Source organism: Xiphias gladius, chromosome 15 (genome assembly GCF_016859285.1).
Source record: "Xiphias gladius isolate SHS-SW01 ecotype Sanya breed wild chromosome 15, ASM1685928v1, whole genome shotgun sequence".
Classification (NCBI taxonomy): Eukaryota; Metazoa; Chordata; class Actinopteri; order Istiophoriformes; family Xiphiidae; genus Xiphias; species Xiphias gladius.
The window spans coordinates 11,385,045-11,397,252 of NC_053414.1; the positions used below are offsets into that span (position 1 = coordinate 11,385,045).

The window sequence follows — 12,208 nt, forward strand, 5'->3', positions numbered from 1 at the left end:
TGTATAGTAAAACAGTAAAATCTGCTTGAAAATGACACAACTTGATCAACAAAGAAAAGCGAGAATTCCGAACGGACCTGCAAATAGTTCAATGTAACCCCTTCAGTATAAGTTTATGTACCACACAGGCATTAGATGAAACTACTGACGTGCCAGATGCTCTCTTATCACGACCCTGCCCATCTCAGATATCCATGCTTGAAAGCGATCAATGAGCTCCCTCTTGTGGTTGAACCATGTTATTTGTCCTGTAGTACTTCCCATACTAGGCTGCATTAGATATGGATTCTCACTGATATTGAAGTGCAATTTTTTTTTTTTTTTTTTTTTTTTTGCACAATATCAATTTAAATTGTTTCAATGGCTAAAAATCCTTAAACTTTTCTACCTCGTCTCATCTGCACTTCTCCTCCCTTGTGGCTGGTATACATTTAATATTAAGTGAGATCAATAATAATGGCTGTCACCTGGCCTCATCAGTTTGTTTCATTTTTAATATTTCCTACATTTACCACAGTTTAGTCAAATGTAGTAATTATAGTTCAATCTTATTTTGAAACAAAGTAATTCCCGAACTATTATGGCAACTGTTCCCCAGCAGAGATCAGAAAATGGCAGCTTCCACATACAAGTTTCATAAGCAAAAGACTCTCAGTCTCCAGCAGGACACATACAGTGCTGTGTGGCGGCCAGCTACAGCTGTCAGCAGACAGCCTGTTGCTGCTATGCAGCCCCGGATCTTTGGAGCTTTGTCATGACAAATTAATTACAAACGTACAACCATTTAAAAAAATGTAAGTTTCTGGAGACCTTGTGTTCAAAGGTCAGCACAGCTCTCAGAATCTCAAGCTTTGATTTCTGTAACTACAGTCTATGATGTGACCATGAATGGGAGTTGGTCCTGGTTGATCTTTTTGACAGAAGTTTAAGTCTGATAGGAGGTGACAGCTTCCAGGGCCCCATATTTTGCCTAATGTACATATTTTCTCCAGTTTATTCCACATTGATTTAGTTTCATGCTGTTTGTTGACCCATGTATTAAGTTGTCTGCATGCACAGGCATAAAATGGTGCAGTTTACTTAGCAAAAAGATGATTATCTTGTGCTCATGAGCTGTCAAAAGGTTCGCCATCACAGTTAGCTTCATCTCCACAGTATGTCATAGCCATTGCGTGTAAATGGGGGAGGTAAACCCCTGTGAGAACAAGACCTAGTTTTGAATGGAAGATTCTCTGGGGGAAGGGCCTGTTCATAAAGGAAGTGTGTATTAAATGAGGTCATCACTGTCTACAGAACAAATAGCGGCAAACCAACTCTGGCAAAAAGGTAAGAACATATTGATGGTGTCAGGTGAAAGCTATCAGAGAAAGCAGCTGGGTTTTTGGCTTTCAAAACCTTGCTTTTTAATTTAAAGAGACAAAATTAACACACTAAGTGCATTCAGTTTCATTTACCAGAAGTTGTCTTTATTGAGAGAGGCATGCCTTTGTGTCTCGGACATCAGCAACCTGATTGCTTCTCTGACAGAACACTGAGGCCAGGTGGTATCAGACAGGATGAATCTTTGGACCCTATTGAAACAGACACTGGTCTATAACCTCGGTTATACTTTACCCGTTTTCATGCCACAGTAGTGCCAAAACAGTGAATGTGATTCTGTGCTGGGGGCGGCACACAGACTGAACCTGTGCTGGTTGAAGGGCCGCGTCACCGCTGCGGACTGACACCGAGTGACACTGTGGAATGGAAAGGCCGAAAAAGTGCTCTGCAACATTCTTTTACCGGAGAGAAAGACTCGTACAACAGTTCTGAAAAGGGCTTTGATACAAATATACATTTCCACGCCATGTGTGTGTATAAAAAGTATTATCACAGAAATATCCTACTGGAAAATTCATTGCCTGCATAGCATCAAGTAGAATCTGAATGGATTTAAATAAGAGCAAAAATAAACAATCAAGATTTAAAACTTAACTTAAACATCATCCTTGATCTCATTAGAGGAATTTATGCGATGACAACATTGACCAACTCTGTAAATCACAATGCTACTGCTAAATTTTTATGTTACGTTTTGTTCGATCTACTCAAAGCAGTCCATTATCTCAGTCTGAATCTACAAAAAATTTCAAGAATGAATTTTGAGTAATCAGTTGCAATCATTTGTGTCATATTTTTCTATCTAAATTGTAGGATTTACTAAAGGTTATGCAACAAATTATCTCAAGAAATTTCACATTTTCATCTTTTAAACGTCCAAATTATATAAACTGCATCTTTCTATCAAGCTGTGGATGGACAGGGACGGTCATTGATTTCTTTTGCCTCTAGAAACTGAATTTTCTCAGTCAAAAACAAAAACGTATCAAAACATTATACTCTATGGTGCACATCTTCAGTCCCCATGGTCTTTCCTTTACACTTTGACAATGGACAGCTTCAAGTAAAACAACATTTCACTATAAAATATTGTGTTGCTCTTTTGTAAATCCATTCGAAATCAGGCACTAATGTGAACTAAAATCATAACTTAGGCACTAACTTAAAACAATTTCTGTCCTGGTAAATTCATTTAATAGAGGCCTACTTTGTAACAAAATATATCTCTTGTATTATATTTAATTTTAATAACCATGTGGACTAAAGTAAAGGCAGTTTACAACAGGTTCCCCTTGGTAACCGTTACAGTCTGAGATGGTTTTCAACAGAAGCAAAACTACGACTCTCCCAACAGTGATATTTCAGACTTATCACAACTTAAACAACACCCTACAATATCCCTAAATAAAAGAAGGTGATGACAAACTATAACTAAGAAGCCTCTAGTATGACCTTGTGGAAAAAAATATGGCAATAAAAACTCTCAAAAAAGCTTAAATACCCCGTCCCATTCTGAAAACTTAATTATACCCAAAATATCCTTGATTTTTGCATAGGGTTCTGTCATTAGAACATTTTTCTTACAATATGTACATTATAAAGCATCACTAACATAAGGCAAATTAAATATAGCAAGAACAATCCTGGTTTTGGTGCTGTGGTCTGGAGAACACATGGAGCCCATTAATGAGACAAACTAGTGCATTGTAGTAAAATTGCTTCACCCAAAGGCTTTTTTAAGTATTGAGAAAACAGAACGTGCATTAAAAAGACTCCTGAGGTACCATCATGAATCAACAGAAGGAAAACCAAAAAAAAAACACCAAAACAAAATGTACATCTAACACACAATGACTGTGGAAACACCACTTTGTAAAGTTTAAAGACCAAAGTGACCAACCTGTCTTACTAAAAGATTAAGTCATATAACAGTCGCTTCAGAACAGAGAACAAAGTTTGGGTGTTTTGGGTGCCAGTCAGCTACAACAGTGAAAATCAAATTACATTTTCATGCTGCGCATTCAGAGCTGTGTAGTGCTATGGCGAAGAGGCAACAACACTCCAGAAAGGCCACCTGAGGAGCAGAAGCACACTGAGCAGCAGACACCATACTCTGATTGAAGCTGGTTGTAGAAGACATTCAGAACGAGGCAGTTCAGATAAGGGCTGATGATTACTTTAAAAAAAAAAAAAAAAAATGCTGGTTGTTGTTCTAATCCTCTCTCTACAGTCTTTGGTTGGTAGAACCTGGAGCTCACCTTAATGAGCGTTATTATCGGCTGGTGCAGGCTTCAGGAAACATGAAACGTGAACATTTTCCAGCTCAAAGTTTGGGCCTCCCCCTCGGCTGCCCAACACTTTCCAGAGCTAGAAAGATGAAATTAAAGAGCACGTGAAAGTGATTATCTTTGCTGGGAAAATAAATATTCGACCATTTTTAAAATAGCTGTATAAATCACTGAATCTAAGAGGTTTCTTCATCATGTAGCGCCTGAAAAACAATAGAAAACCGCCATAAAACTGGGTCTTTTTAAATCTTTCAGAGTTAAGTCGGGCTCATCGCAAGGCCTGTTGGGACACTGTTACTCTTCCATTGGAATGTAAGATAAGATGGAGTGCTCCTGTGCAATTGCAGCCAGTTCTTTGAGAAACTCCGTGAAGAGGACGGTAGCGAAGACTTCTGTCTGATCCAGAGAGATGGCTTTGGGTTTTGGTTGCGGCGAACTCTGCAGGATCCTCCCCGCCTCGCCGAGGGTGGAGCCACCGCTGCTGTTACTGTCTGAGAACAGGAGGATTTAATAAGTTACAGTGACAAAATGTAAACAAATAATGTATGCTCAAGGATGTACTCTATTTCACGCATAAGTTGGAATTTAAGACGTTTTGTGAACACAATGAGTTCCTGTTAATGATTTCTCCATTTATGAATAATTACACACAAAAAGTAGGATCTGCTTATCTCTTAAAACAAAAAAACTAAGTAATGAAACAAAAAAATTCCTTTTAAAAATTCCCATCCTTCCAACAACGTTTTCTGTAGCGTGTACAACTCTGAAACCACCGGGAATGTAGTTTAACAACAGGCCTAAAACTCTGGGGCTTGGCTGAGATGGTTACACAACTGCAAAGACACGTGACTCAACACAATCAAGTCGAATTTGTTCTAGTTCCCAACAGGAGGCGAAACGCAAACCGATGAGGAATGCAGATTTTGTTTTTAACCATTTTTGACAGACATATTTCCAAAAATGTACCAAAAAATATAATGTCATGTTCAACCAGCTGCTCTTGTGAAAAAACATTATTAATTTGATATCTATTGTCTAATTACATTCGTTTAGAATCTAAGCAAAAACCAAAAGATAGCAAAAGTAGCAGAATGTGACAGCCTATCAGGACGATTAACGTAGCTCATAAAGGATTTCCAGCCACTTGACAGCTAAAATGTCAGCACTATATGTTTTCCATACAGGTACCGTCATAGTGTCAAAGGCCCTGAAAACCTGTTTCCTTATTCGGCTTCTTACCATAAGAATCAGGGTTCTACACGAGCGCAACACTTCTGGCAAAGGTAGAACACTTCTGAATCAAAGTAAGCGAGGGGGGGGGGGTCTGTGAATGTTAAAACTTGCTTGTTTTTCCAAAGTTTCACTTTAATTGTTTCACATGTGGTTATTAAAAAAAAAATACCGTCAAAGAGAAATATTTTGAAACCACATTTTCACGGGCTTTAAAGATGCAAGAATGTATGAATGAATGTGTGATTACAGAATCCAACGGTAGCATAGACAGGAAAAAAAAAAGAAAAGAAAAATCCCAGATGTGGGTGTTTTGTCACCTGCTGCCATGAACGAAGTCTCCCTGGCCAGCAGCCAGTGCTGGGCGGCAGTGATCAGCTCTGGAAAGTCCTTTCTGGTGGAAGCCAGCTCTTCTATCTGGTTCTTCACAGTGGCTAGTACCTGAGGAAAAAAAAAAAATACATAGAAAAGAACCTGCAGATTACATACACATCTGCATTTTATTTACACTAATGTAACTGAAGCGAAACTAATAATAACGACCTTGAAATCTAAGTGCTGCAGCCTGATTGTCTGATTGTTTTAATCATGGATATTTTGTTCAGTTATACATGGAAAATAAAAGAGAAGAGAGAAAACCTGTCTTCACTTGATCTTACTCATGAGGGCTCAGATTTCAAACAGCACATTGTTTTCCTATTTTCAATCACACTTCTGAAAAGCCAGCTGCATGTCTCAGCATCTTTCAATCCCACAAAATGCACATCTTTTGCTTTCTTTTTCTTCTCTTGGTTTACCGGATGACACACGAACCTCAGTGGAAGGTACTTAAGTGAAAGGCACACTCCTGCCTACGCACGCACACGCACGTTTTTGTTACCTGGTACAGGGAGCGAACAGTCGGCTGAAAAACCAAGTTGGTGTTGAGGAGGAAAGAGCGCAGGAGAGGCTGAGGGTAGGCCGCCAACTGAGCCAGGATGCCCGTCACCAACAAGTTGACATAAAGCGAGTTAGAGAGCATGTTCTCCAGACGAGACAAGAGCACACTGACGAATGGACCTGCCAAAAGAGTAATTATAAATAATCTCTTAATAGTGCTGTCCCCGTGTGATTTTTGGTGAATATTGAAGCTGCTGCAGAGCGAAGGTTTCCCTCCACTTACCTGTAAAAGGCACTGAATGGCTTCTACTGGCACTTCCGCTAAAAAGCTTGGTCCCAAATGGTGAATGCAGTTTCTCTGACTCTGGTGTCTCAGCAGAGAAGGAGGTGAAATCCATCTCCTCCTCTTCCTCCCCGTCTTCCACAGGTGCGACAGGCTTCTTCAACTCTCCGCCTGCTGTAACCGGTTTTCCACCTGCTTGTGTGTCCAACGTACGAATGAGCTCCTCATACTGAGCCAAAAGGTCGTCTCCCCACTCAGCAGCAGTCGTGTTTTGGAGGTTTGAATTACAATCTGTTTGACCTTTGGCCTTTGTGTCCAAGCTGTTCTTGCCATTGTCAGCCATCACAGCGGTTGGAAGTGTTACACTTAGTCCATTTTTTAGGGGAACTTCTGCGGCGCCTGGTTGGGGTTCTTCTGATTCTGACCCACTGGGTTTGTGCTTACTGCGCTCGACATCTCTAGCGTCTTTCTTGGCGACAAGATCATACACCATGACGTCGTCCTGGAACTCATTTTCCTCGATGTATGAGCCTTTAACCAACATGATGGCTGTTCTTCTCATCTCCTGGATGTGGCTCGGGGGCTCAGCAGGAGGCACCCGTGGAGGTTTACTCTCCATTGGAGCCCCTGAAGTCTGCACCGGGCATGCATCATAACTATCATCCCACTCCAGCTCCATCTGGTTGACGGAGGGCGACTCTGTACTCGGTGGCGGGCAGGGTCGAGGGCGCGGCGCCGGCAACTGTGGAACTCTCTTGACTGCCATCTGGGTTTGTCGACTCTTGAGCCCCGGCTCCTCGAGGACTCCCGGCTGGTATTTCTCAGGTGGGGGTTCCTCGCCGTCGTACGGGGCTGACCAAACCTGGCAGGCCCGTATGCAGCTGCTGATGCCCAGACGGGCGTCGTAGAGGTAATGAAGGTAACTGACATCCAGGTAGATTTCTGAGCCGATGGTGCAGGAGTTATCGTCAGCCTCTTCTGAGAAGCTCTCTTTTTCCTCTAGGAAAAACAGACAGGAAATGTTGATAAAAGCTGGCGTGCAGCGCCTCACTGCAGCACTCCCACAGAGCAGAACTAATGGGTTTGACGTGTAACTACAGGGGGCAAAGTGAAGTAAAACAACGAAACAGCTGGTGATCTCACTATTTGATAAAATACACATCATCAACCCTGTTACACGTTTATGTCACAATGATATGCACATCAACACCTTGCAGTGCACTGTACCCAAAACTATATGTTTGAAAAGATTTTGGAAATGTGATGTTAATAAATTATACTTGTTATAATTGTTTTGTTTAGCGCTTATAACTCCCACGGTGAGCAACTTTCCATTTTCCTCTGTTATGCTGTTTGTCCTGACTGCGTTTTGACTGCACACCACTATTACGGAGCTTCTAACATCCACCCACTCAAGTGGGGTTATGAATAGTATGATCTGCTGCATGAAATCATCTTGCATCTGATTTGAAAGCAGCAAAAACATCCATAAAAGCTGATTAAAACTATGGCTCAGGAGCAGTCATTCATTTTGACTAATCTGTAAAACATTCTGAACAAACATTATAAAGTATTCAGGCTTCTCAAAGGTTATTATTGAAACTTCCAGGTTGCAGCTGGGGAACCTTTCAACCTGGGTAATAATTAGCGGTACTTTACCCTCCTAGAAGGATAATTCTTGTTTATTACAACTTGGGTCTTATTTTTGTAAGTCCGGGCATCATTCCAGTCTGTAAAAAATATCATCATATTCACAGAGTTAACTGCTGAGATTTGGGAACACAGCAGCATCACAAGAAAAAGTCAGATACGGCAAGAAACAAGATCCAAGCTGTAATAAACCGGGCAAAAACTTAGAGCCCTGTCACTTGTACCTGTGGTGTCGCTGTTATTGGTGGTCTCTGCACACTTGGAAAAGAGGATGGAGTCCAGCTGTCGGAGGGGCGGGGGGCTGTGATCGGGAGAGCAGCAGGACGGTGTTAATGCCAAGATCTTGGCCGCTGACAATGAGTAGCAGTCCCTCTCCCTCACCACACGCCTCTGACTCAACATCATGTGATTACAGGGGATCAGGTACCTGGGAAGGCAGATGGGAACGGATCCTGTTAGGGAAACCAACGGGTGGTCGTAGGAGGGAGAGAGGCAGGGGGTAGTGAGCAGACAGATGGTAACACAAGTCTGCTCTGGGATGAGGAGAGTAAAAGCTCCTCATATCATAAACCAATTAGATGTACCAAGCTTTCTAACTGGGATAAGGTGTGTGAGACACTCACCTAAATATGAGCTGCAGCATCACATCTTCGCAGTATAAGCCAATGAGAGTGCGGAAGAGTGCCAGCGACACAGTGCCCAACTGGAGTGTTGAATGGAAAGACACAATGACACGTATTACGACAAATAAAGATGAAAAAAAACGATGCTCTTTGATATTTTATATTAATGCAGATTAAACATTGCAGTTTTCGACTGTTAGCTGGACAAAAAATAAATAAAAATAAACGGACAGTTTTTCACTAGTTTCTGACATTTTATAGACTAAATGATTAATGAATGGAGGGAAAAAAAATCCAAACAGGTTAATAAGTAATTAAAAGAAATTATTAGTTGTAGTCAAATTTTATATGAGTGGGATTGCTGACTTAGTGTCTTATGCTATGGTTAGCCCAGGAAAGACTGAAAGGATAATTGAGAGTTTTTTGTAAGTTAGAACTCATATTCTTCCTCCTATTATACTTGAGTCAATTGCACAGCTCCTCTAAAATCTAACACACATGGCCCAAAGCTGGAAAAAGAACAGTAATAACTGAGAAGTGCCACTTTTATATTCTTCTGCATATTCATTTTTAGGTTAGTAACGTCAAACATGACAGCAAACAGGAGAATCACAAAACTACAACTCTACAGCCATGCCAGCGGCTCTGTGAGGCTGTACTAGCCAAATGCTAATGTCAGCACGATGCTACATGTTAGCATCGTCTGATGTTTAGCAGGTATGACGCACAGTTAGCGTGCTAACATTAGCTAACCAGAACCAAACACTAAGTACAGCTGGTGGGAATGTCATTAGTCAGGAGGTATCTGTTTAGCCCGCTAACATTTGCTAATCAGCAGCAAACATAAACGACAGCTGAGGCTGATGGGAATGTCAGATCACAGAGCCAGTAGGATTCATCCTCTGGGGACCATGAATGTTGCTGAAATATTTCAGTCCAAATCAAAGAGGTGGACCAACGCAGTGACTGACAGACATTGCCATCCACAGAGCTGTCTCTAAAAATTAGTGTAAAATAGAGCTAATCCAATTTATCCTCAGGATTAAAGTAATTTTTCCTTTGATTGTGCTAGAGAAGGTCAAGAGGATTCAATATTGAGTGTTTTTTGTAAAATACAGGATGTTCTGTAGTTTTCCCTTACGTCACAGGCATGCCAACTCTAAAAACTGACATTATCACAACTACCTAAGAAGAGAACCAAACATCAAAAGGTAAAAGCAAACAGGAAAGTAAAATTAGCTGAAATGTTGAATATTTGCATGCTGTGTGTGAAAAGCAAACATGCTTTTCATTTTCCACTGAGCTGCAGGCGTGTCAGTGTTGCAAACACTGGAGGGGACTCCCTGAGTCATTTATACAGTCAAACAGCAATGTAAAGAACCTATTATTTATTCATGTTAATGGTTCAATTCTACCAAAATATTTAAACAGGACACCCCAACAAATAGGATTTTTTTGAAATGCTGATACCAGTTGCCTTTGCTAACAGGATAAGCCCCTGCAACTGAGCATCACCATGGCAACGATCTCCCAGCTTTGTACTGACATTTAAGTTTCACCATGAGTCCAAGAGTCTCTGGGGTCATTTTAAAACCTAAGAAACCTGCTCCTGAGTTGTCAAACATGAGTCGTGCTGTATCTGAGTGCAACGTGTGTGTGTGTGTGTGTGTGTGTGTTTTAGAAGAAAGCATGTGCACATCAGCCATTTGTCCTGTAAGGTTACCTGGAACGGGGTGTTGATGCGGCTGACCAGAGTATCCAAGATGTGGACGCTCTCGTGTCGATGGAGGAGGATGAAGGAGAGGAAAATCTGCAGCAGGGCCGGCTCAGAAACACTTCTCAGGAAGAGGTCGAGGTACGCTGTGGTGGTCATCACCTCCTCTAGGGTCAGCTGCACCAAGAGAGGAATCATTAGTGAGCAGTAAGAGTGAGTGTTTGCGCGTGTGGGCTCAACTTACAGAATAAACACAATCGTCATGACAGAGAAGAGCCTATTGAACATATCTGCAGTATATCTCCAGATGTTGATATGTTATACGGATATTTTTATACAAATTTGAGTACATAGTACACTGTTTAATATATTACTCTGTTAATCTGTATAGTCAGATTTTTCAGCTCTGGACAGATAAAAGCATATGGAACAATTTCAACTATTTAACTACTGAGTAAAGCTTCAAGCTTCAAGCTTCAGACAGAGTTTTTTTCCTTATCAGGTGGTTTGGTGGTTTTAATACAGCATGCCCTGGTTGGTGATTTTAAAAGGAATAGTTTGACATTTTGGGAAAATAAACTTATTCACTTTTTGGTCCGAGATTTACACTAAAAGATTACTACCACTTCCATGTCTGTACGCTAAATATGAAGCTACAAGCAGGATACGGCTATCCTAGTTTAGCACAGAGACTACAAATATGGGGGAAATTGTGAGCTTGGCTCTGTATAAAAGGCGTCAAAATCCACCTACTACCACAACTACTGTAGCACATCTGAAGTTCAGCACTTATACATGTTATATCTAATTTGTTTAACTCGGCTTTTTTTTTTTCCCCCAAATGTGTCAAATTATTCCTTTAATTCCAATCAGAGCCCATATACAGTTAATGTATTTTTTCTACTCATACTCCTGTATTAATTACACCACCTCCTGTAATTTGGCAATAGCTAAAAAGCCACCCAGGACAATAAGTTAAGTTACTGAAGAGAATGGTCAATTTTCATTTCCCACTTCCCCCTGGAGTATACTGCATATTTACCAACCTTGTGAAGAGCTGGTGCTAGGACAGGCACGAGGAATCCATTGTAGATGTAACTAACCAGCTGGTCTCTGATATCAGGGTGGGCCACCTGGGAACAGTCAATATTAAGGCTCATGTAAGTCAAGTATGCCTTGCAAAAAGGTTGCAGCCATTAACCACGTGTGAATACATTTGTCATGTGGCAGAGCCTGGTGCGTCCAGCCGCGTCACGCATGTTCACCTGAATAACAGCGTTGCAGAATTCCAGCGAGTTGAGAAACTGGACGAGTGACGGCATCTGGAGCCAGTCCTCTTTGTGGAGGCAGTGCCACTCTTCGTTGGGGACCTCCAGCTTGGTTGGGAGCGAGGAGTACAGGCCACTCAGCCCTGTGGCCAGCACCTGAGGTGAGAGAGATGTTAATATCAAATGAAGTGTTACATTACTCTAGATGAGGTCGCAACTTAATTTAGGAATATTATTGACTATTGGTCAGTTTCACCATTGTTCTATTAGTACATAGGATCACCACCACTATTTTACATGCTGTTACATTTATCTGGCTGCAGACTCTTAGTTTTAATTATCTGTTTTATTAATTCACCAGTAATTAAAGAGCCTATTCTATATCTATCCAGTAAAACAGACGTATTTATGTTACAGTTTGTCAAAGAAGTGCCCTTTTCGTTAACACTTTGACGCTAAACTAAAATACCATTTTAAATCAATCTCCACAAAAAAAATAATCTGTGAAAAAGATAAGTCCTGTAAAAAGTTTTAACTGTATTGTAGAATAAGGAGACTGTGCTGCAAACATAGATATAGATATATCAAATGATATCTATCTATCTATCGAGATATATAGATATATAGATACGTCATCTAATGAAAAATAATCCCAAGAAAAGTGATTATAGAGAGACTACTAGCAGTTTTATTACAGATTAATGGGGCAGTTTATGTCATAAATGATATATGCACAGCTTTTCTGCTCTGTCGGTTTTACCTCATTTCTTCCTCTCCACGATTTGATAATGTAATGCATACAAAAGCACAGCACTGCAGCCGCCGACATATCAGCTCGCCTGTTCCTCCTCACACAGTAAAAACAGCATACATATGGATTTATGCCTCCTAAA

The 12,208-nt window shown here is 40.8% G+C and overlaps 1 protein-coding gene across 4 annotated transcripts in view; it reads right to left on the reverse strand.

Annotated features, from left to right (window-relative positions):
* Window positions 1-1,454: 1,454 nt before the first annotated feature.
* Window positions 1,455-12,208, reverse strand: part of fhip1aa (FHF complex subunit HOOK interacting protein 1Aa) — a 34,326-nt gene continuing 23,572 nt past the window's right edge. For 2 of the 4 annotated variants that reach the window (XM_040146525.1, XM_040146523.1), the window contains 9 exons: window positions 11,313-11,471; window positions 11,094-11,180; window positions 10,057-10,224; window positions 8,334-8,413; window positions 7,935-8,137; window positions 6,061-7,059; window positions 5,779-5,957; window positions 5,219-5,339; window positions 1,455-4,155 (listed from right to left, as the gene is read on the reverse strand). In XM_040146525.1, the coding sequence (XP_040002459.1) occupies window positions 3,926-4,155; window positions 5,219-5,339; window positions 5,779-5,957; window positions 6,061-7,059; window positions 7,935-8,137; window positions 8,334-8,413; window positions 10,057-10,224; window positions 11,094-11,180; window positions 11,313-11,471 (2,226 nt within the window). In that variant the 3' untranslated portion in view covers window positions 1,455-3,925. Of the gene's footprint in view, window positions 4,160-5,218; window positions 5,340-5,767; window positions 5,958-6,060; window positions 7,060-7,934; window positions 8,138-8,333; window positions 8,414-10,056; window positions 10,225-11,093; window positions 11,181-11,312; window positions 11,472-12,208 lie in introns of those variants that run through there. The other 2 variants (XM_040146524.1, XM_040146527.1) reach the window with 2 other exon arrangements.